The 21,869-nt window shown below is 45.7% G+C and overlaps 1 protein-coding gene across 3 annotated transcripts; it reads left to right on the top strand.

Moving 5' to 3' along the window:
- The first annotated feature begins 10,021 nt into the window (after positions 1-10,021).
- LOC119386864 (uncharacterized) lies at positions 10,022-18,032 on the top strand. Of its 3 annotated transcripts, XM_037654128.2 has the most exons (5): positions 10,022-10,347; positions 10,985-11,124; positions 12,370-12,495; positions 13,336-13,464; positions 16,658-18,032. In XM_037654128.2, the coding sequence occupies exons 1-5, from the start codon at positions 10,164-10,166 to the stop codon at positions 16,670-16,672; spliced, it is 594 nt and encodes a 197-aa protein (XP_037510056.1). In that variant the 5' UTR covers positions 10,022-10,163; the 3' UTR covers positions 16,673-18,032. The 3 variants fall into 3 exon arrangements, with proteins under 3 accessions (XP_037510056.1, XP_037510057.1, XP_037510055.1); XM_037654129.2 differs by lacking the exon at positions 13,336-13,464; XM_037654127.1 differs by lacking the exon at positions 16,658-18,032 and having other exon boundaries at positions 13,336-15,483.
- Positions 18,033-21,869: the final 3,837 nt, after the last annotated feature.

Raw genomic sequence — 21,869 nt, 5'->3', positions numbered from 1 at the left:
CGGGCCGGGCTCGGGCGGGCCGGAGCATGGCGTTTTCGGGCCGGGCCGGGCCCGGGCCGGAAAAATCGGCCCGTGCAGTGCTCTAATTTCAGACATTTATTTAATGTGCCGATTTAATCGAGCACTAAAAATATTGGCATTTTGGAAACAATTTTTCAAAAACTCGGTATGTAAAGGGTTAAATATACGTGAGCTCAAAGCAAATAACTCGAGCTGCAACACAGAACATTATTTTACTCACTGCATTGAGAAGCTCAGGCACAACAACGCTTATATTCATTTTATTTTTGCGCCTAATTACCTAAAGAAGTAGGCAAAATGCGTACGTTATGGCATTACACCCGACTCGATGCACAACTGAAGAATGAAAATCGACCGGTAAAGAGACCAAGGTGAACCTTCCTTAATTCAGGAGCAGCTAGCTCCATGCTCAGGTGCCTCGTGAAACAATATGCTGTGCCAAGAAGCTTAGGTGGACAGGGTGGTGATCCGTCATGTGCAGTGTCCCGAGGAAATGCATGCAGCAGTACGAAGATACCTATTTTCCTATTTTGCTCACATAAACCGAATAACCGCGATTAAATCATTATTCAGAAAATGAGAGGGTTTGAATCTCCTCACACAAGGCGCTACTGCAAAAAAAAAAAAAAAATCCAGCGCTTCTCGAATGGGTGCTGCAGTGCTACAGTCGAACTGCCGAGGAGGCGCCGAACCCCTCCTTAAAACATGGAGGGGGGCCTGGGCCCTCTGGGCTTTGCCTCTTGCTGGGCCTCTTGTAGTTTGTTTCCAAGACGACGCGAGAGCAATACGCAATCAACAAAATATAGAGACAACACAGTGTGAAAGTCGGACGTTCTCGCAACTGAAATTTCCGCGAAAATGCCGATAACGTCGTTATGTGTATACATCACGAAAATTTGAAAAAATCGCGGCATCTTTTTGCTGTCGTCTATGGAATGTGCGAGATCCAATTATTGTAATTTCAAGTCGTATTCTTTGCGAAACGGCGAAACGTTTCGTCGTGCGTATTCTCAGCGAATTCATACTATAACAATCGCATTGATCTCACGCAGTCAGAGACGTCGAAGGATACAAAACTAAAACAAAAAATGCTGTACTACTGTGGAAACATCGTCATCGCAAGAATAAGGTTTAGTACAGATCTAGCGCGCGTTAGTCTTGCAAAGTGTAACTCCTAAGTGGGCACGTGAAAGGGGCCTTGCATGGGCCAAGTAATTATCGAATGACTTCATTAAAGGAGTTTATTGTCTCACGAATCGACTGCCGCAAAAATTTCTTAGGATCGGTCAAGTACGAGAGGGGTTACAGGGATTTGCCGCACACTTTAAGCGCTTTCTCTCTCCTTTCGTACCAGCGAGCGCGCTGAAAGCTACACAGAGATGGGGATGAAAAATTGTTGAGGGCCGAAGCATGCAGTGTGCGCCGGTGTTTCCCACAGCAAAATCACTGCTAATGGACAATGAGAGACAGAAGAAAGATTAGACGCAGAGACCCGCAGTCCGCTTTTAGTGCACGCGCACGCTGCGAATCTTTATTGTTAAACTGTGCACAAGAAAAATCTCCCACCGGCACTACATTCAGGTCAAGATCCAGTGCCTATATATATACGAGGTGGCCGGTGAACGGTTGTACAACGCTAGCAGTCGGTTTTTTCAATCAAGAAACTCGCTAGCAGACGCTGCCTGCGTCGCGGCGTTGTCTCTCGCGGGCGAGGGCGCGTTCTCGTTCTTTGCGAGCGGACAGTTAAGCATTCGTCGCAGAAAGAGCGTTTCCTTAGTTAACGCGTGCCGTTCGCGCTCCCTCGCCACACGGCGAACGCTGAGACGGTGGTCTAGTACACTCTAGCGGTGGCGCCCTCTCTTGCTCTCAAGCTAATGGACCGTCCCGCCAGCAGACGACGATGCACGATGCTCGCCGAGACGCCAATTAAGGTGCTTCGCCCCTAAAATGGGGAAGAAGCTACGTTCGCTCATTCATCAGAGCGTGTAATGACCTGGAACCTTTTTTTTTTATTCCAGTGCGCGGCTTACGGTCAGTGTGATCGCGAGCGCACGCGCGTGCCGCCACGTTAGCCACGTGCAAGTCAGGCACGTGGCGGCATCCAGGGTTGCTACGTCAGAAAGACCAAAAAAAGTCAACAAATTAGAAAAACTAGCCAAAAAGCAGCCAACTTGAGCCAAGAGCAGTAAACGTAGCCAAAAATAGCCACGCGCATGTGCAAACAACTCCAACGTTTTTAGTTAAATGACTAAGTACGAAAGCGTCTTGACGAAAATGTAGATAAGTACAGCACCAAGACATAATATTCAAGCAAAAATGATTAACTTCAGTAATCATTTCGTTACAGGATGAAGAAGTTTCTTGAGCTGTTGCAAAAATGACTCTTTCTAAGCTACCCGATTCTTGGCCAATCCCCACGAGTGGGTGTGAGCCAGCAGTACAGGATCTACATCTACATCTACGACTCTCTTCACGTCTCTTGCGTACTTAAAAGGACTAGAAGCAACCGCCTTGTGGAGGCAATAAAAACCTTTACTCCATGCGTGTGCTAAAGTCACAGCTAGTGGCTGGGATTGAAGCACGAACTGTAGTCATTTCCGAAATCATTTCTTGCGTGATGACAAATCCGATCAGTTAATATTCCTACAGTGTTCTAGAAATATTCCCTAGTCCATACTTAATCCTAAGAAATGACACAAGCCGTTCGTCGGACTTTCGATTCCTAATAACGATGAGTGCAGAGCGCCCTTGATGCGGAGCGCTGTGTATTAATTGAGGTTCACTTCCAATTACCATTTAAAGTCGCGTTCTCAAATATGTGGTCTGCAAACTGAGGCTCCATGGACCAGTTTTCCCCGTATTCAAGCCACGTAACCAAAAACCTTTGGTTTTGTGCACAGAAGGTGCTAAATTAAGACCTGGAAATATGCCTCGGCTGCCACGTTCTGACACCCTATACTGGAACGCCAGCGGCTGCAACGTCACCATATAGTGATAATCTGGCTCGAATAGAAGGAACAAAAACTAGCCAAAAAAGTAGCCAAGTAGCTAAGACGTTTTTGCTGCCGCCACTGGGCTTAAAAAAAGTAGCCGAATTGGCGCAAAGTAGCCAAACCTGGCAACACTGGCGGCATCTCGCGGCGGCCGTGGAAACCAGCTCACGATCAGGGTTGCCAATGGTGGCTACTTTTCGCCAAATTGGCGAATTTGAGAGGCCTGTGGCGACCTAAAATTATGAATGGCGACATGGCGAATTTTTGGCGATTTTCGGCTTAGGTCTCCACCGAGGTTTGAATCCTAAGCTCAGTGTCTTCCCAACGAATGAGCGGCAACATTCTCAGTACTTTTCTTGGTTTTAGACCCACGAGTAGAATGTGCACATTACGCGTCATTCGGTATGTCCGTCCTGTAACTCGTGTGTACCTCCTCAATTCATCTAGAGAGATAATAAAAAGTTTATTTGATGTTCTGTGAAAATAAGATCAGTGAGTGGGATCCTTAGTTCGGGATGCCATCTAGATGCGAGAGGTACTGGAACGTCCCCCAGCGACATTCTAGCAAAATGTAAGTCAGCGGACTGCCTTGCAAACCGCGAGGGGGCAGTGATTGACTATAGGTTTATGGCTTTAGGTGCTTAAGCTTATCTGAAGTTTCGCATCTGAAGGGGCAAGACGACGGGTTGGCCGCGCGTTCCGACCATTTGTTCCGCCAAAGCTCCAACTGCTCTGAATAGCTTGGCGACTTATTCACTGTTGCAGTACCCCCAGTTCCTGCAGCTCGCAAAGACTGTTTTGGAATAGCGAAGAGAGGCGGATACGCGCTATTTCTGCAATAAAAATTATTTATTGAGGCATTTTTCACTGTTCTCGGTGAGCGTGTGCAATAAAACAATTGCTATATAACATTTTACATTGTTATACAGCAATAACGCATCGGGTTGACGCGTGTAGATATAAGTAACTATAAGAAAGGGTCGGTGATGTCCGGTGTCATATTAGTTCACACTGAAAAGGTGTAAGACTCACTAATGATCGGTTCCTGTAAGAATTCTGTCGTGTTACCTTCAATAAACCTTTTAATCCTTTTAATTCATATAAGGGTACGTAAAGCTGTCTACAAATAATGCTTTCACGGTTTTCGCCCAAGGTTTACACCCCGCTTTTAGCTTTGAAACGAGAGGACAGGGATGGAAGGATATCATGAGCGTTTCGTTCATTCACCCTTGCGCCACCACGCACATCTTGCGGCTAGTCGGAGAAGCAGCACCATGCACTCCCATAATGAAGCGGGCGATAAGACTGGCATCGAGAAACGTCAGTATAATTTAAGGGTCTTGGATGGTACTGTATTCTACGGGGCTATACGTGAGTGGAAATTTTTATTACTGGGTATGCCGCACATATCTAGAATGGCTACTTTTTTGGCGAAATTTGTAAAAAAATGGCGACTTTTGGCGACTTTTTGCTCGTCGTTTGGCGACATTTACTCGAAAGGCAGTGGCAACCCTGCTCACGATGCTCAAATCGGCCAATGGCCGTGAACTTTAGGTCTATGACGCCGTCATTTCAGTTTATGGCATTATTTATCGAGAGAAAAGGGGGCGATTTCTAGCTGACTTTGAGAATGAATTGCAAATTCCAGGCCGCGTGGTGCGCTATAATGTCTGGCTCACGTGTTCTCCCCAGGTGAAAATGTTTCTGCTGGTTTCTACTGGTTTCTATTGGTTTCTATTGGTTTCAACTGGTCCCAGTTGGTAATCAACTGGTCGGCTACTGGTTTCTAATGGTCCCAACAGGAGGTTACTGGTCTTGAACTGATACTGTTCTGGTTCCAGTAGAACGCTACTGGTCTTGAACTGGGATCAAACTGGTTCCAATATGAGGCCACTGGTCTCGAACTGGTCCCAGTAGGAACTGGTTCCAGTTGGGACTGCAAGGCTACTGATTGGAACTGGGATTGTGCTGGCTTCAGTCGAAGATGCTTATTTGGGAAAGTGCAGCACTATGAGTGATCGCGGTGCGCACTGGTGCATTTGTATTTAAAATATCCAATAGTGGGCGTTGATAAAATATTTGTGAACGTTCTTTCACTTACACACATTACGCGAGAACAGAATTTAATCCGCGGCCAAAGGATCGAGATTAATACATTTTTGGAAATGTGCACCGCGGTGCACATTTGGACCGAATGTTTTCGATGTCATGGACTGGGCCACATGGCCAGATTTTGCCCATCGCAAGCTATGTGTCGTCACTGCGGCCGCACACACGAGGAAGATAGCCAGTGTGAGGAGACACCGTTCTGCGTGGCCTGTCAAGCAGCGGGCCACATTTCTTTGGACCCCAACTGCCCCACGAGAGCATTTAGAGCCACAAGCCCGCCGCTCCCCAAGAAGAATGCTGCTGCAAAACTGAACGAAGGAGAGCAGCCAGAACCATTAGATAAAAACACAGGCACCCCGCCCAAGACATGGTCACAGGTGACGGCGTCGAACACGGGAATACATCAGTAACGTTTAGGATAGACTTGAGCGTTTCGGACAAGCTCAGGCAGTCTCGACAGGTGCCTGGAGCAAGGTCCAGCAACAAATGGAAAACTTCATGCAACAGAACTTAGACGCAATGCAGCAACAGATCACATCTTGGATACAGGCCTCGCAAGGAATCCGCGAATAAACGGCGATCAACTCTCCCTCACAGGTAAAGCCTAAAAAATCGGATGGACCACCACTCCCCAAGAAATCATCACCAACCGCTGCAGAGCACACCGTGCAAGCTAACCCTGCGACGCAGCCGCGCACAGTGATCTCCAGAGGACTACTAGCACCCTCGACCGAAAATCATCTGTCACGACGGACCAGGCACTTGATACCATCATGCAGCTCCTCGAGAAACTGAACTCCCGTATGGAAGCAATTGAGCGAGCGATGGCGCAACAGGAACAAGTAATTATGCAACACAAAGAAGTAAATGAGCGGGAAATCGCGCAAATTAAAGCGACCGCAGATGAATGCAAGAGGAACTACCGGCGCGCCCGCAACCGCAGCAGGGAATAACCATGAAAATTCCTAATAGTATATGCATCCAATGGAACTGCAGAAGTATCAGAATGTCCAAGCATTAAAATATCAAGTTGACCAATATAAACCTCTCATCATTCTGCTGCAAGAAACAAGGGGTCCAGTTTCGCTATGTAATTATCAGACATTCGCCTACCCAACAATCACTCACGCGTCCAGGAAGCACACTGATCCTGCCCCTCCACCGAAAGGGCAGGCGGCCATCTTAGTTCGTCATGCACTGCAATACTTATGGAAACCACACGAGCAAGCAATGAATACAGGGAACTCGTGGCAGTCAAGCTCGCTCTCCCGGGCAAAGGCAGGCAACACTCACTGGTGGTCGTTTCGGTCTACTACCGCCCTCGGTGCGGCGCCACTTCACCGGACGAATACGTGTAGATACAGCAGCTGCTGCACGAGGCTAAGAATACTCAGATCGTAATATAGGCGCCGAGGCGGCGACTTCAATGCCAAAAGTGATATCTGGGGATATACCTCTGCCGATTCGAGAGGACGCCTTCTGGCTGATCAACTGGAATCAGTTCCACTTCACATTTGCAACAAAATTGGGGCTCACACTAGGGCGGGGCTGCAAAGCAATACCACTCCGGATTTAACCACCGCCACACCTAAAGTAGTTGAACGCTGGGAGACTCATTCTACCACGTGGGGTAGTGATCATTACCCCATTATTTTCACTATTAATAAGAAAATTCGCAAACAGCGCGCATGTATTCGATCTATCAACTGGTCCCACTTTCGGGACGGCACCGAAGGAAAATTCGAAACCATCGAAGAATTCGCACAACATTCGCGTAACAACCTTCGCTCTGCCACTTAAGAAACTTTTAGTGAAGAAGCTGATGGAGGCGTTGACTCGCGAATGATTGCTCTATAGAAGAGCGCCAACAAGCTCACACAAAAGTACAAGACCAACGGCAGAAGGTACCAGACTCTCCGTCGTATCAGAGAAATATTCAAGCTGATTAGGCAACACGGGGAGGAGCTCAGTCAAGCGCAATGGGTCTCCACTTGTGAGCGACTCGGAAAAATAAAAGGCATGAAGCTTCGGGGAATTCTTCGCAAAATGCTTGGTAAAAGCAAAGCACCCTCTCCACTCGAGACACTTGCACTCCGACACGGGTCACACGGCAACGCCAAGCATGAAGAGAAAATCATAAAAACATTTTTTCCTCATGCCAGCATTAGGGCGCCCTCTCCACTCGAAACGCCGAAGACTGAATTCACAAACCCAGACCTGGACGCTCCTTTCTCGCTGGGGGAGCTTCATGCAGCCGTAAAACAGGGCAGATGTGATTCTGCACCGGGACATGCAGCATCACTTGGAAAATGCTGCGCAATCTGTCAGAAGAAGCCGAAACTGCCCTCCTAAAAATCATTAACGAGCAATGGTCTCAGGGAGTAGTCCCAGAACATTTGCGTCTGTCTATTATCAATCCTATACCAAAACCAGGCAAGGATCCTACAATTATAGCCAATCTCCGTCCCATATCGCTTACACCGACCATCTGCAAACTCATTGAGAGGATGATACATACGAGGATAACCAACTATATCGAATATCACCCATCAGGATTGCACCCGTCTCAAGCCGGTTTCAGACCCAACATGGGAACGCACAACAACCTCTGGTTGCTTCGAAGAGTCCTAAATCAAAACTCACGATGCGGACCTCCTGACTATATTTTAGCGGACAACATGCGAAAAGCTTTTGACAACGTCAAACAGGACCACATCCTATCGAATCTAGCAAAAATATATCCCAGCCAACGAACGCTTGAGTGGATCGCAATATTTCTAGAAGCACGACCAGTACGTCTTCGCGCCAGTACGTCCCCTGCGACTTACTATCTCGATCGAGGCGTTCCTCAGGGCTCTATTTTGGGTCCTCTGCTTTTTAATGTTGCCATGCTCACTGTAGCCCAAGAACTGGAATCGAACACTGGTGCCCGCTATACCATATATGAGGATGATATAACCATTTGGACCGAAGCACAGGACTATGGCGGGAACATTCAGGATATGACAAATGAACTTCAAGCTGCTCTGATTGCACTCGAAGATAACCTTCCACCCAAATAGGACTGACTTTAGCGCCAGAGAAAACTCAACTTCTTTGCGTCGATGGCAGACGTAGTGCTCTTCCAACAGAGCAGGCAATAACACTAACACTAGGACCACATCAAGTAACAGCAACACACGGGCACATTAAAATTCGCGGTATTCCCATTCACAGCTGCAATACGGGACATCTTTGGACCACCGATCTCAAAAAACAATGGCCAAAGCTACTGAACACAATAAAACGCATCTCCAATAAATTTGGCGGAGCACGCCAATCAGCCTGCGCTACCATAGTCAGATCAATCGCTCTTGGTAAAATCACTTACGGAGGCACCGTCATATCGCTGTCAAAAAAAGCCGAAAAAACTCTGCAAGTTCTCCACCGACACATCCTTCGGACTATCACGGGCCTCCCTAAGTTTACCAATATACAAAAACTGCAGAACCTAACGCCCATGCCACCCATTGATGATATTCTCAGAAATGCGCAGACATCTCTATACAACCGTTTACACCTCACCATACAGGGGCACGACACCCTGCTTTCGGACACCCGACGTGTCCGTATGGAATCCCGGGACATGGCTAGTGAAGATAACACCCTTAACTTTCCTCTCCTGTGCCACTCCAAGACATCCACACCACTCCCAATCGGAGCCACTGCGGCGAGACAGCGGCTTTCTCAGCGACACAATCTGCACACCACCAATGCTGTATTTACCGACGCCGCTCTCGATGGACAAAGTCTGGCCTTAGCATGGTACAAAAAAACCCTCGACCGGTGAGGCCAAGCGCTACATATGACTATGCGACGCCTACACAAGCAGAACTTTCGGCCATTTGGACTGCCCTACAGCATAACATAGCGCCATCAACTATCTACACGGACTCATATGAAGCACTAAAGGACATCGAGAATCCCAATACAGAAGATGTTGCAGCTTTACGCATCCGCGAAATTCTCCTGCACAAAGAGAAGAATGGCATTGACACAAAAGAGTCGCCTGGACGCCGGGTCACGTGGGGATCCAAGGGGGAGGTAACGAGGTGGCACACGGTCTCGCCACCTCGAATGCTGGAGTTCTACTACAGTACACTGTAGTTCTACCATATCAGTGGTAAGTGGTAGATATTCTCTGATATCACCTCCAACCTCTCCTACATGGATCTCCCGATCTTGATTGCCACCCCTACCCGAATTTGCCACCGAGCTCTCATTCCGAAATGGCACGACTGCGATGCTTCCTCAAGTACACTAACCGGGAGAGACTCAAAGATGTCACCCCTCCTCGTATCTTTAAGAACCTCGCCCTCAGCCGATCCCAAGAAATATTTATTAACAAAGTGCTAGCAAACACAGCCACTACACCTCACATAATTCATCAATGGCATGCTCTTGCTGACCGGAAGAGGGGCATAGATACCTCCGCTCCGCCCCTGCATATGTACCTTTTGCCACTCTCCATGCATAGCCAACATGGAGCATCTCATTTTACGTTGTCCTGCCCTACGTCCTCATCGAAGGAACAGCGCCATTTTTATGCATCCCGATTTGGCAGCAGTACAAAAGGACATACTCGAACACCCTCACCAGCTTATCACATTAGCCCACTTCGGAGTTAGTAGCGGCTTGGCGCGCGTGATTTAGTGTGTCAGTGTGTGCCATATGGTGTGTGCCTACCAATTCTCCCCCACCCCCAACCTCCTCATCAGTGGCCTTCGGTCCTCCCTTCGCCTAATAAAAGAATCTATCATCATCATTATGTGGTCCACAGAATAAAGCTGCACTCTATTCTGTGGTCTGGTCCACAGAATAAAGCTGCACTCTATTCTGTGGTCTGGACCACAGAATAGTCACTGCGGCTGAAATACTCTCCCTGCTCTCCCTTTGTTCCAACGTTTGGAATTGGCGGTCTCGTCGTATGGGTGTTCTCTGGTCTCGTCCGTTTAGCTACTGGTGTAGCTTTGACGGAGTTGCGTCGCGTCCTGAGTTCATATGGAGCGAACTGTGTCTACGACTTCTGAGGAAGACATCCTCAGAAAGCACCTCCAATGTCTAGAAAAGCAGGGAAACACCTGGACTGGTTACGTGGAGTCGAAGGAACAATATGACGAGCTTCTGCGAGACCTGGCCTCCATCAGTATTTCATTTCAGACTGAGCGCTCCAGCAAGCGACAAGGTTTGTGATACAGAACTTCCTTTTGCCTCTACTTAGTACTAGCTTTTAAAAGTAACTGCCGCTGAAATGACGCACATGAAAACAGACACGAAGGAAAACAATTGCGATTACAAGCGGCTCTTCCTACTTCGATTTTCTCATAAACACATGAGACGTAATAGGTTGTCATTAAAATCAATTGGTGTAATTAGTTTACTCAATTACTGAGCGTGCATGCTTTATTCTTGTTTTTAGCAAATTGTCCACCATGGAATATACCTTCTGTGATATTTAGTTGACTTGCTTTAAGTGTGTGAGGTGAAAAAGACATTGTACACACACACACACACACACACACACACACACACACACACACACACACACACACACACACACACACACACACATCTGCTGCCATAACTACAGGAAATTGACACGTACAGGCTGTTTCACACTTAGGGGAAAATGCAAAGCAGATTGCAATGCACTCTGAGTTTTCCCCTAAGTGTGAAACAGCCTGTACATACATCGCAGGAATTTCCCCTGTCTCCTTGCCCAGCCCTTTCAACTTCATGTGCATGTCCTGTAGATGAGCTGGCACCAGCTAACTATGGAAAAAGTTCCATCATATGTTGCATATCAACTTGAATCTGTGCAGGGAAACTGCTACTCTCTAGCGAGCGTGGCCATGTCCACATCAAGGAAATTGGTGTACCATTTAAGGTAGTGCGAACCACGGACAAAGGCTGCCTTTTTGGGAGGGACGTTAAAGGTGTTCAAGGCTTAAAGGTCAGCGAGGTAAGAAATCAGTTTAAATTCATGAATGATGACAATGCACATGCATATTCTCAGACAATTATGTTCCATTTTTTGTGCAGTTGTCATAGGCATTCTCAATAACCTTTTTTCAATACAAGTTTACAGCATGTTGCAGGCTAAATATGTAGATTATTCACATCGGATACGCTTGTTTTTTATTGGCGAAAGAAATATGTGTACTGTATGCCTGCTGGAAACCAAAATTGCTTTCTTATTGATATTATAAATGAAAATTTGCATCCAGCACCGCAATGCACCGAAACAGCTCTACACCTAAGAAGAATAACAATTATATGTAAAAATACATTCTGGACAATGTCGGGAAAGAAATGAGCAACCTGTTGAAAGTACTGTGGAGATGCAAAATATTAAAGTTAAAAAAAAAAATGTTCACTTTGATACAGAGAAAGGCAAACCAGCATTTATATAACATCTAAGTACATGCTGTCAAACTGCTATGGAGATTCCAATGTTATGCAAGAAACTTCCTTTCAAGTCAGATTTAATACATGTGTTTGTATGATACTCACATTTAACTACAACCTGTGTGTATGACTAAAATACGTGAAAGCAGGTAAGTAAGCCATATCAGACATAAGGGACTTATAAAGAATCGCTCACTGTGCTTGAGACATACAGACACAATCAAGGGCTCACATATGTCGTTAATGTTTGATGAAATATAATGCCTGCAGTGATATTTAGTGTTAAGAGGCAGGCATAACAAGCATGACACTAAGAGGAACAAAGTACATATGCATAGTTTATTGTATTTTCATTGTGCATGTGTTCTGTAAGCCTGCTTTTTTTTTTACTGTGAACCCCCTAGCTTAGAATGGGTGAGCCAGTAGGTGAGTATTCATCACGAAAGAGGGTGGACATGCAGACACAGACACAGCGGAAGAGAACGGGACACCCGCCTTTTTCTCTGTGTCTGTGTGTTTGCATGACCACCCTTTTTTGTAGTGAATCCCTACAATTTGCTATGAAGGTACTGAAAAGAAGTTTCAAATGTGCCCCATGGTGTGAACACTCACTGTGTAAAAGAGGTTAACAGACCTGATGGCATTTGGTGTTCTAGCAAAAACTTGTATGCACTACTGTTCATGCATGCTCTGTATTTGTGTTAGCTATGTAGTCATCTCGCTTATTATCATTGCTTGCAGTGCTGAAACAGACAGCAAGCTATTACAGAAATGTTTAAGACCTGCTGTGTTGTTACAGGAGAAAGAAACAGAGGGGTCGGCTGCCACCTGCAAGCAAAAAAAGGTTAAGCTTCAAGGAACCAAGAAAAAGGGGTGCACTGCAATGATGCACATCAAAGAGATTGAAATTTACCCAGAATTCCAGGTAAGCACAATTGCTTCCATAACAGATCACGCAGATTTTTATCATTCTTGATTCTTTATTTCGCCCTTATATGCATTTCACAAGTTCATGCTTATATGCCAACATTGTTTAGATGAGGGCTGTAACTGGCTTGCATTCTCCATGTACTACTTATCTTTCGAATGTAGAGAGCCTGAACGAGAACTATTTAAATGTAGTGTGCCTGAGTAAAGAAGCAATATATTTCATTGGACCCATACTTCACTATCTATAGCAAGACATTATTAACAGTCATTTTAGTGGATGCAATGCATCAAGGCGAAAGAAAATCATTTTGAAGTTACAGCAACTGAAACTCAGAGGAACAGTTTATTGTACTAGGGTGCTAATTATTATTTCAAAATTTAACGACAGAATGGACATAACTATATTATAATGGGTCCTGAGTGTCACTGTAATGCTATATCCTTAATACAAATGGAGTAATTAATGAAATTTGCTTATTTTCACAAATACAGATTAATATTCTTTAAGGATGGCTTAGATTACAAGGCCACTTGGCACAGATTGATCTTGTTTCTTCTCCTTATTTGTTGATTTGCATCATGTGGCCGCCATATTTAAGGCCCACGGACAGAATCAAATGAATAGATTAGCAACATGTACTTGTGGGAAATTCCAAAGGCAGCACACTTGTGGATGCATGGATGAACACAAAGCACTAATATGAGAGAACAGTGAGAAACATGCATTTGTGTGATCTTTTTGTCACTCTTGCATTTGTGCTTTGTGCTCATATTTCTGTCACCCCAGAAGCTAGCACCATACTCTAACATGTATGGTCTTCATTTCTTTGCTTAGACGAACCTCTCGAACCAATGTTCAAAGTGGAAGCATCAGCTTGCATCAGAAGAGGTATTCTCCAGACTTGAATTGGCACTCCAAGAGGAGACAGATGCAAAACCTGTTTTACGGATGAGGCGGTTTTATGTAAGCATGAGTGACAAAGACAGTCACTGCAATCATGATGTCGATGCATGTTGTGCAGGCTATGCACAGCCTGTCAGTGCAGACTTATCAAAGAAGGTAATCGAGTTGGTGCAACAACGAGTCACATCAGTGAAGACCATGGAAAGTTGCCAAAATTTTTATGTTAAAGAAGTCTTATTTGCAAATAAGCAGAGCCCATGCAGAGAATTTTACCCTACCAAAAGAGACTTGGCAATTCACATTCAAAGTGCACTTAGTAAGGATCGGGTCAGTACTCTGGACCAAGAAAATGTTGCTAATTGCGTGGAACAATTAAGGAAGAAAATGCCAACAACACGTATCTTCTTTCGTGCCCATCAGGAACAGTGTCCAAATTTATCAAAAGATAATGAGCAAGAAGACGCAGAGCTTGACAGTGACATTGATGAAAAAGAGGCATCACACCAACGCAGGCGACACATGCTGTCAGAAATAAGAGCTCGAGGAGAGCAGATACTTTCTTCACTTGACTATGTGCAGGATGATGCAGTGTTGGAACATGTGTTAAATACATTCAATGAGACCAAAGCTCTAGTGGACAAAAATATGGCAACATGTAGCGGAATAGCCATCAGAGGTTCACCAACAAAGGTATGCTCAGGAATTAAAAGGAAAGGTAAAAAAAAAACAGCACCAGCAAAAAGAAAACAGATTGCAAGTGGTCTCGCGAAGCAAGACACTGCAAAAGAACACTGGGTTTGTCGTGGCCGAGTCGGCCAGAAAGCTGAGACCCTTCGCCAGACTTATAAGGCACCTGTTTTGTTGTACGTGGTCCCAGCATTGCCTCAAAATTAAGAAAGAAAGCTTGAATTTGGAGCCTTTGAATAATTATTTAAGCTTTCCAAATGGTCCTTTGAAGTAACATTGTTTTAGAAGATGTTTTTGTATGTATAATATTTTAATTCACTGCAGCAGCTTGTGTGCAATATTGTGCAAGTTTGACAATGTTTATTTTATTTTGGTTAAGCAAAACAAAGAACTACAAGACGCAAGGTGTTACAAAGGCACGCTTCCCTCACTTTATTATTTAGAGGTTTGATATTGATATCAAACCTCTAATGTATATTGAATCATATTTCGGAATTTCTAACTGCTCATAATGCCCTATCTGAGTCTCAACATGGATTCAGAAAAGGTTATTCTATTTGTACCCAATTAGTTCAGGCTGTTCACGATTTTGCATTGGCAATTAATAAAGGTGTGCAGACTGATGCAATTTTTATGGATTTTTAAAGGCATTTGATAAGGTTTCTCACAAAAAATTAATTTTCAAACTAGACAACATGCTCAAAAACAAGCAGTTAACTAAACGGATTTTATCTTACCTTCATAGCCGGCAGCAATTCGTTGTATTTAAAGATAAATGCTCTGAGAGGGTGTCTGTGGAATCTGGTGTCCTCCAGGGATCGGTACTTGGACCACTTCTTTTTCTTTTATATATCAGTGACATTGTAAATGACATACACATTAACATAAATCTCTATGCAGATGACTACGTTATTTACTCAGAGGTAGAAAACTCTAATGACCAAATAATGTTACATGCCGCATTTCAAAAAGTTAAATCTTGGTGCAAACTTGGCAGATACCATAAACTTTGAAAAAACCGTATTTATGCGCATTTCGCACAAAAAAAGAGCCCCTCTTGTTCCAGTATTGCTCTAACAATATATTCCTTGCTGAGGTGCAGTACTACAAGTATCTAGGGGTTTACATTACCAGCAACCTGACGTGGAATAAGCATATCGATTATGTTGCAACTTGTGCTAACACAAGACTATCATTTCTTAGGAGAGCTCTGAAGCACTCCACTCCCACTGTGCGCTTACTGCCGTACAAATCAACAGTTCTACCCATTCTAGATGATGCAGTCATTATATGGGATCCTTTTATGTTGACTAATAAAAACAAGATTGAAAAAATACAAAGAAAGGCAGCCCGTTCTATGTACAGGTCGGTCCACCGTTAAAGGGAACAATTGCGTTCAGGGCATGTCAGGATATCGCTCTCTTGCAACAGTACAGTGGCTTAGATTTACATAAGACTACTGGTGGTTGACAGTTCCGACTCCCTTTGACAGACCAGTACCTTGAACAAACAACGTTTCCACATCCACTTGGAATGAGGGGGCCAGCAAAATGAAGGGGGCTCATTCGAGTGTTCCCTTTAACAGTGGACCGACCTGTACAACAGTTATGGTCGCACATCTGTTAGTACACTGCTAGCGAGAGCTAATCTTCCACCGATAACTGAAAGAAACCGAATTTCTCGTCTCAAATATTTATATCAGCTAATTAAGAAGCACTATAAGATAGACACTAGCAAATTATTGTCTTTCTCCTCTGGGTATCCGACAAGGCATCGACATAATCTCTCTATTACGCCCTTTCAGACACGTAATAATTGTTTCACAGTATTCATTTTTCCTGAGAACAGTCAGAGAATGGAACAACCTAACTAATGTTGCTTTACAGCCATCACTTGAAATGTTTGCCTCTTGTCTAACTGCATAATGTATGTGTGTGTATGTATATGTATATATATATGTTTTTTTTAAATTGTGTAGAATTAACACCCGCGTTTTTCCAGTACTTGCGTATGTGACTCTGTTTCTGGTATATTTATTATCCTGTACATTTTGAATTGTATCTTGTCGCCATGGTTGTTCATGTATTCGTGAATATTGTATATCAGTTTTTCCTTTTTTTGTAATTCCGAGAACTGTACTTTGCTTCCGTATTTTTGTTCTTGTTTACCTAGCAATACTTATCATTGTACTTCCCACCCTGCTATAATCCCTCATGTGGGATTGCAGTATCTACAAATAAATAAATAAATAAATAAATAAATAAATAAATAAATAAATAAATAAATAAATAAATATCTCATGTTTGCTGATTGTTGCTATTAGGCTGTTTGCATGCTAGGTGTTGCTTTCATGCGTGTTATATTTTATTTCAGCTTGATAGCTTGTATGCAGCATTGTTCAAGCTGCCCAATGTTTTTTAAGTATGAATTAGGAGAGTGCCTTAATGCACTGTGTGTCACCAGTATGAATATCTCACTAGTTTTTGAAGTTTTCCAAATTTTGTTTTTATATTGTATTGATTGTTCCATAATACGGTGCTTTTACATACGTAATATCTTATTTCAGTGCACTGGCTTGTAGTCAGGCATGGATCAAGTTTTTTTCTGGTGGGACCTGACATTAAAGGAGTCCTGACACAAAAATTTTCGCCCTGCGTATTTGTGCTGCAATGTGTTGCTGGGGGCCTGTTAGTCATAACACGGCTCATCGTTTGCTGCAGGGCGCGACAGATAATTAATTACAAGCTCCTCATTACCGACACAGTCTCAGTTTCGGTTTTACAGAGCTCCAAAAACGACAAGCCGCCGGGTGCAACTATCACCACCTAGCGAGTGAAACGCTCGGTCTCGTGAGCACACAGAACAGTGACGCATTTCTGCGCGGTCTGTCCTCGTCGGGCTCATCGTCATCTGATGGCGACGATTTTCTTGCGGCGGGGATGGAAGAATTTTCGACGTGGCGAATCACTTCAGGTTTTACCAACTGGCGAGGAGCGATTCGTCGGGAAGCGCGTCAAAACAGAAATAGCGGCTACGACGTCATCATAACTTGTACCGGCTGCAACGGTTACGTAGGGGAAGTAGGGGGGGTCACCTCGGGCCACCTCCGAGGGTGTCAATGCACCAGGTGTGGCCTATAATGCTGGATCGCGCTCGCGAACTTCAAAATTCATATAAAATACCTTCCAAGCTTTATTCGCTGTCGATATTTTGCAGATGGCACACGCACGTACACGGGAATCGATCCAGCAGGCTATCTCGGCCGCCAAATTTTGTGTCAGTACCCCTTTAAGATGGTGGCGATAATCTCGCATATGGTTGCAGCCAATAATACTATTAATCATAAATTTGTGTTCCAGTGAGCATTCCGATGGCACAGTATCACAAAAAGACTTGGGTTTGTTGCACGCTATGTGCTGCATGGCACTGCACACACATTATTCAAGAGACCGGGGGTTGGGGGGGAGTTGGAGAAAGACTTCCTCTTGGATCCACGTGTGCTCTTGTGGAATATTGTTCTATTGTGCCACTTTATAATAAAATATAAATTACAACAACGAAAACTAAGTAACAATCTACGCCTGGTAAGAATTCTTTTGGCAGTTTGATGGTTTTCCATGTGGTTGGTATAATGTATGTACAGGCTGTTTCACACTTAGGGGAAAACTCCGAGGGCATTGCAGTGTGCTTCGAGTTGTCCCTTAAGTGTGAAACAGCCTGTACGTTGTTACACAAGGTTATTTTATTTTAGTGCATTAATGTGTGTGTGATATTAGTTGCACTGTGCCAATATTTTCAAGTGTAAGTTCCTCTTGAGGTTTACCATATGTTGTGTTTGTATAATGTACATGTGTAAGGTGATGCTTTTATGAATGCAATAGTTTATTTCAGTGCAATACTGCTCTAGTGTGCCATATTTTTAATGCATGCACTAGGAGTGTGCAATGAGATATTGTAACGTGCATCGTTCGATTGGAGCTTGAAGCGGCAAGTCCAGCGCCCTTCCACACACCTCCCTTCGACCAAGCCGCTGTCCAAGCACCTCCCACGGTCTCTTATTCAGGCCGTCGTGCGGCAAAAAATTGCCATTCTCGGTTTCCCTGTCGCCTGCTCCGTCTCTCGACCCGAATACCGACCGATGCCAATGAGTGCATCCCCGCAATGACTCCTATTTTCCTTCAAGATCCCGCAACCCATCGGAATGGAGAACTCCCGACGACGAACCCATCTGCTTCCGCTGCCACCGGGTGGTCATGTCTCCCACCACTGTCGCACCACCTGGACGTCACCGTATTGGGGCAAATTCTCGTCGCCTTCTCGCCCATACGCTGCATCTCTCCGGTATTCGCCCAGCCGTACGTACGCTGCCTCTGACACACTCAGCAGCTGCCCTACTGCTCGGTCACCGTTGCCCCGACGCCGTCGTTCCCTGTCGCCTCAACCACGCCGCTATTCTTCGCCGCCCAACTACGTCTCGTCCCGGACGGAAAACTAGATCGTGCAGCTCCTGGAGGTAATGCTGCATCATTTTCGCCGGAACCAAATCCTCCATTGACACTCCCTACGAACACGAACTTAATTGATCTGCAAGTGGACGGTATTTCTATAACAGCGTTAATTGATACTGGAGCTCAGGTGTCATCAGTGCGCATCTCTGCCGTCGACTTAAGAAAGTACTCATGCCTGCTACAACTCAAGCTGTACGCGTCGCCGATGGCAGAACTGTTGCCGTCACGGGAATGTGTACCGCTAGAATAAGCATTGCCGGCCGCCACGTTCCCGTCCTCTTTACCGTGCTCCGCAGTTGCCCTCACGACCTCATCTTAAGGATGGACTTCCTCTCGACGCATTCTGCCTTAATCTACTGTTCTGCCGGTACTCTTTGCTTGGAACTTCCTCTTCTGCCAGATACTAGCTCCAAGCTCCAGAACAGCCTCTGTACCACAGACTTTATCCGCATGCCGCCTAAAGCCCTAATATTCGTCAAATTGGCTACGTCTTCACCGGTGCTTGACGGGTACTACGTCGTCACGCCTATTGCTGATGTCCTTCTGGCATGCGATATCACTGTACCACACTGCGTCGTCACCGTATCTGCTAGCCGGATATATCTCCCTGTTGTAAATTTCGGCTTCACGAAGCAAATGCTACCCCAAGGCATCTCAGTCGCCACGCTCCAATCCTTCTCAGATGACCACGTCACGATTTTTGCTGCCGACGTGTGCTCAGATGTTCCTTGTCGCCCGCCGGATACCACATGCCTCGACATGGCATTACGTCACATGATCGCCCCAGACCTCGAACCTGAGCAATCAGCTGCTCTAAGCTGCCTTTTGGCTTCTTACCACGACATCTTTGACGTTGATAATCAACCACTGGGCCAGACTTCTCTTGTAAAGCACTGCATAAACACCGGTGATTCTCTTCCCACTCACCGCCAACCATATCGGGTGTCTGCCGCAGAACGTAAGGTCATTTAACAAGAAGTGACCAAGATGCTAGCCAGAGGCATTATTGAACCCTCATCGAGCCCTTGGGCGTCACCCGTTGTGCTGGTTAAAAAGAAAGACTACACGTGGCGCTTGTGCGTTGATTACCGCCATCTGAATCGAATTATGTAGAAGGACGTTTACCCTTTGCCCCAAATTGATGATACTCTTGCCTACACGGCGCACTTCTTTTCTTCAATAGACCTACGCTCTGGCTACTGGCAGATTGCTATGGATGAGAAAGACCAAGAAAAGGCTGCATTTGTAACTCCCGATGGCCTATACCACTTCAAGGTTATGCTGTTCGGTCTATGCAATGCCTCAGCCACATTCGAGCGTGTGGTGGACTCTCTGCTTCAAGGACAACGTGCCTTTGTTACCTCGACAATGTCCTTGTATATTCACCTACATTTGAGACTCACCTTCGGCGTTTGTCTGCTGTTCTTGACGTCTTCCGCAGAGCTGGCCTCCAATTGAACTCGTCGAAGTGCCACTTCGGCTGCCGGCAGATTACAGTCTTGGGCCACCTCGTCGATGCTTCAGGTGTGCAGCCGGACCCAGAGAAAATTCGTGGAGTCATGAGTTTTCTTGTACCCCAGTCAGCCAAAGACGTCCGGAGTTTTGTGGGACTCTGTTCCTACTTCAGAAGGTTCGTGGAAAGTTTTGCAACAGTCGCTCGACCACTCACTGAACTTCTGAAGAAAGACGTGCCTTTTACGTTGGGTCCCACTCAAACCACCACTTTTTCTCGCCTCGTCATACTTTTGACAATGCTGCCTATATTGGCCCACTTTGACCCATACGCTCCTACAGAGGTCCGAACCGATGCTAGTGGTCACGGAATCGGAGCCGTCCTAGCCCAACCACTACAGGGACGCAACCTCGTGTCATCAAACAGGGACGTACTATCATCGAACGCCTAGAATCATCGTCTACCGACCGGTCCCATCGCTCATTCGTCCTCCAAGGTGGTGCACTCTACCGCCACAGTTTTCACCCAGATGGACCAGCCCTGCTGCTTGTTGTTCCGAAACACCTCCGCTCGGCTGTGCTTCACAAACTTCATGACCTTCCAACGGCCGGTTACCTTGGTGTATCGTGCTCTTATGAACGGATCCGCTGACGCTTCTTTTGGCCAGGGCTTGCACGCTCTGTCAGAAGATACGTTGCGGCGTGTGAGAAATGTCAATGCCGCAAAACACCTTCAGCCCCTTGACATTTCGTCAGAACCGCTCTTTCGCCTTGGCTTAGTCCTACTTGGCCCATTTCCCCTGTCTTCCCCTGGCAACAGGTGGATAGCTGTGGCCACAGACTACGCCACGCGCTACGCCATCACACAAGCTCTTCTAACAAGCTGCGCCACAGATGTCGCCGACTTCCTCCTACACGACGTTATTTTGCAACATGGAGCTCCACGCCAGCTGGTTACGAACCGTGGCCGCACATTTCTGTCGAAGGTCATAGCCGACATTCTGCAGTCATGTGAAACGAGGTACAAGCTCACTACGTCGTACCATCCGCAGACAAATGGCCTGACGGAGCGTCTCAATCGAACATATATAGACATGCTTGCGAAGTATGTTTCCTCCGACCACTCTGACTGGGACCTTGCTTTGCCGTACGTGACATTTGCGTACAATTCTTCGCGCCACGACACTGCTGGTTATTCTCCATTTTTTCTGTTGTTCCTGTTTCTCGCAGTACCGACCAGCGAATATGCTCTTGACGCTATCACCAGGGCTGCCCAGGCACGTGAAACCGCCCGCACTCTCCTTTTGACTTCTCAAGAAAACCAAGGGCGGTTGTATGATCGCAGGCACAGAGACGTGCACTTCTTGCCCGGTTCTTTGGTCCTGTTGTGGTATCCCACCCGTCACGTTGAGATGGCGGAAAAACTGATGTCTTGATTAAGAGGACCATACCGAGTTCTTCGTGCGGTTACCCCTGTAACTTACGAAATCGCTCCTGTCGCCTCTTCACCTTCATCTTCCACACAGGCTAGCGATATCGTACATGTCACACGCTTGAAGCCCTATCACTCTCCTAGTGACATTGACATCTGATGCACCGAGACGGCGCTTCTGCCGCCGGGGATTTAAGGTCCCTAGATAAAAGAAGTTTTCAAGGTAGTGACACCCTTCCTTTTCCTCCTTGCTTATTTGCCTGGAGCGCCCCCAAGAAGGGTCAAAGCATGCATAAAAAAGGGAATGTTTGCGTTCAGTTATTACGGTGGATAGAAGCAATTATACCAAATGAGAAGTAAACGAGACGTAGGATAAAAGGTTACTT

This window comes from Rhipicephalus sanguineus, chromosome 3 (genome assembly GCF_013339695.2).
Source record: "Rhipicephalus sanguineus isolate Rsan-2018 chromosome 3, BIME_Rsan_1.4, whole genome shotgun sequence".
Taxonomy (NCBI): Eukaryota; Metazoa; Arthropoda; class Arachnida; order Ixodida; family Ixodidae; genus Rhipicephalus; species Rhipicephalus sanguineus.
This window is presented reverse-complemented; position numbering and strand designations above follow the sequence as displayed.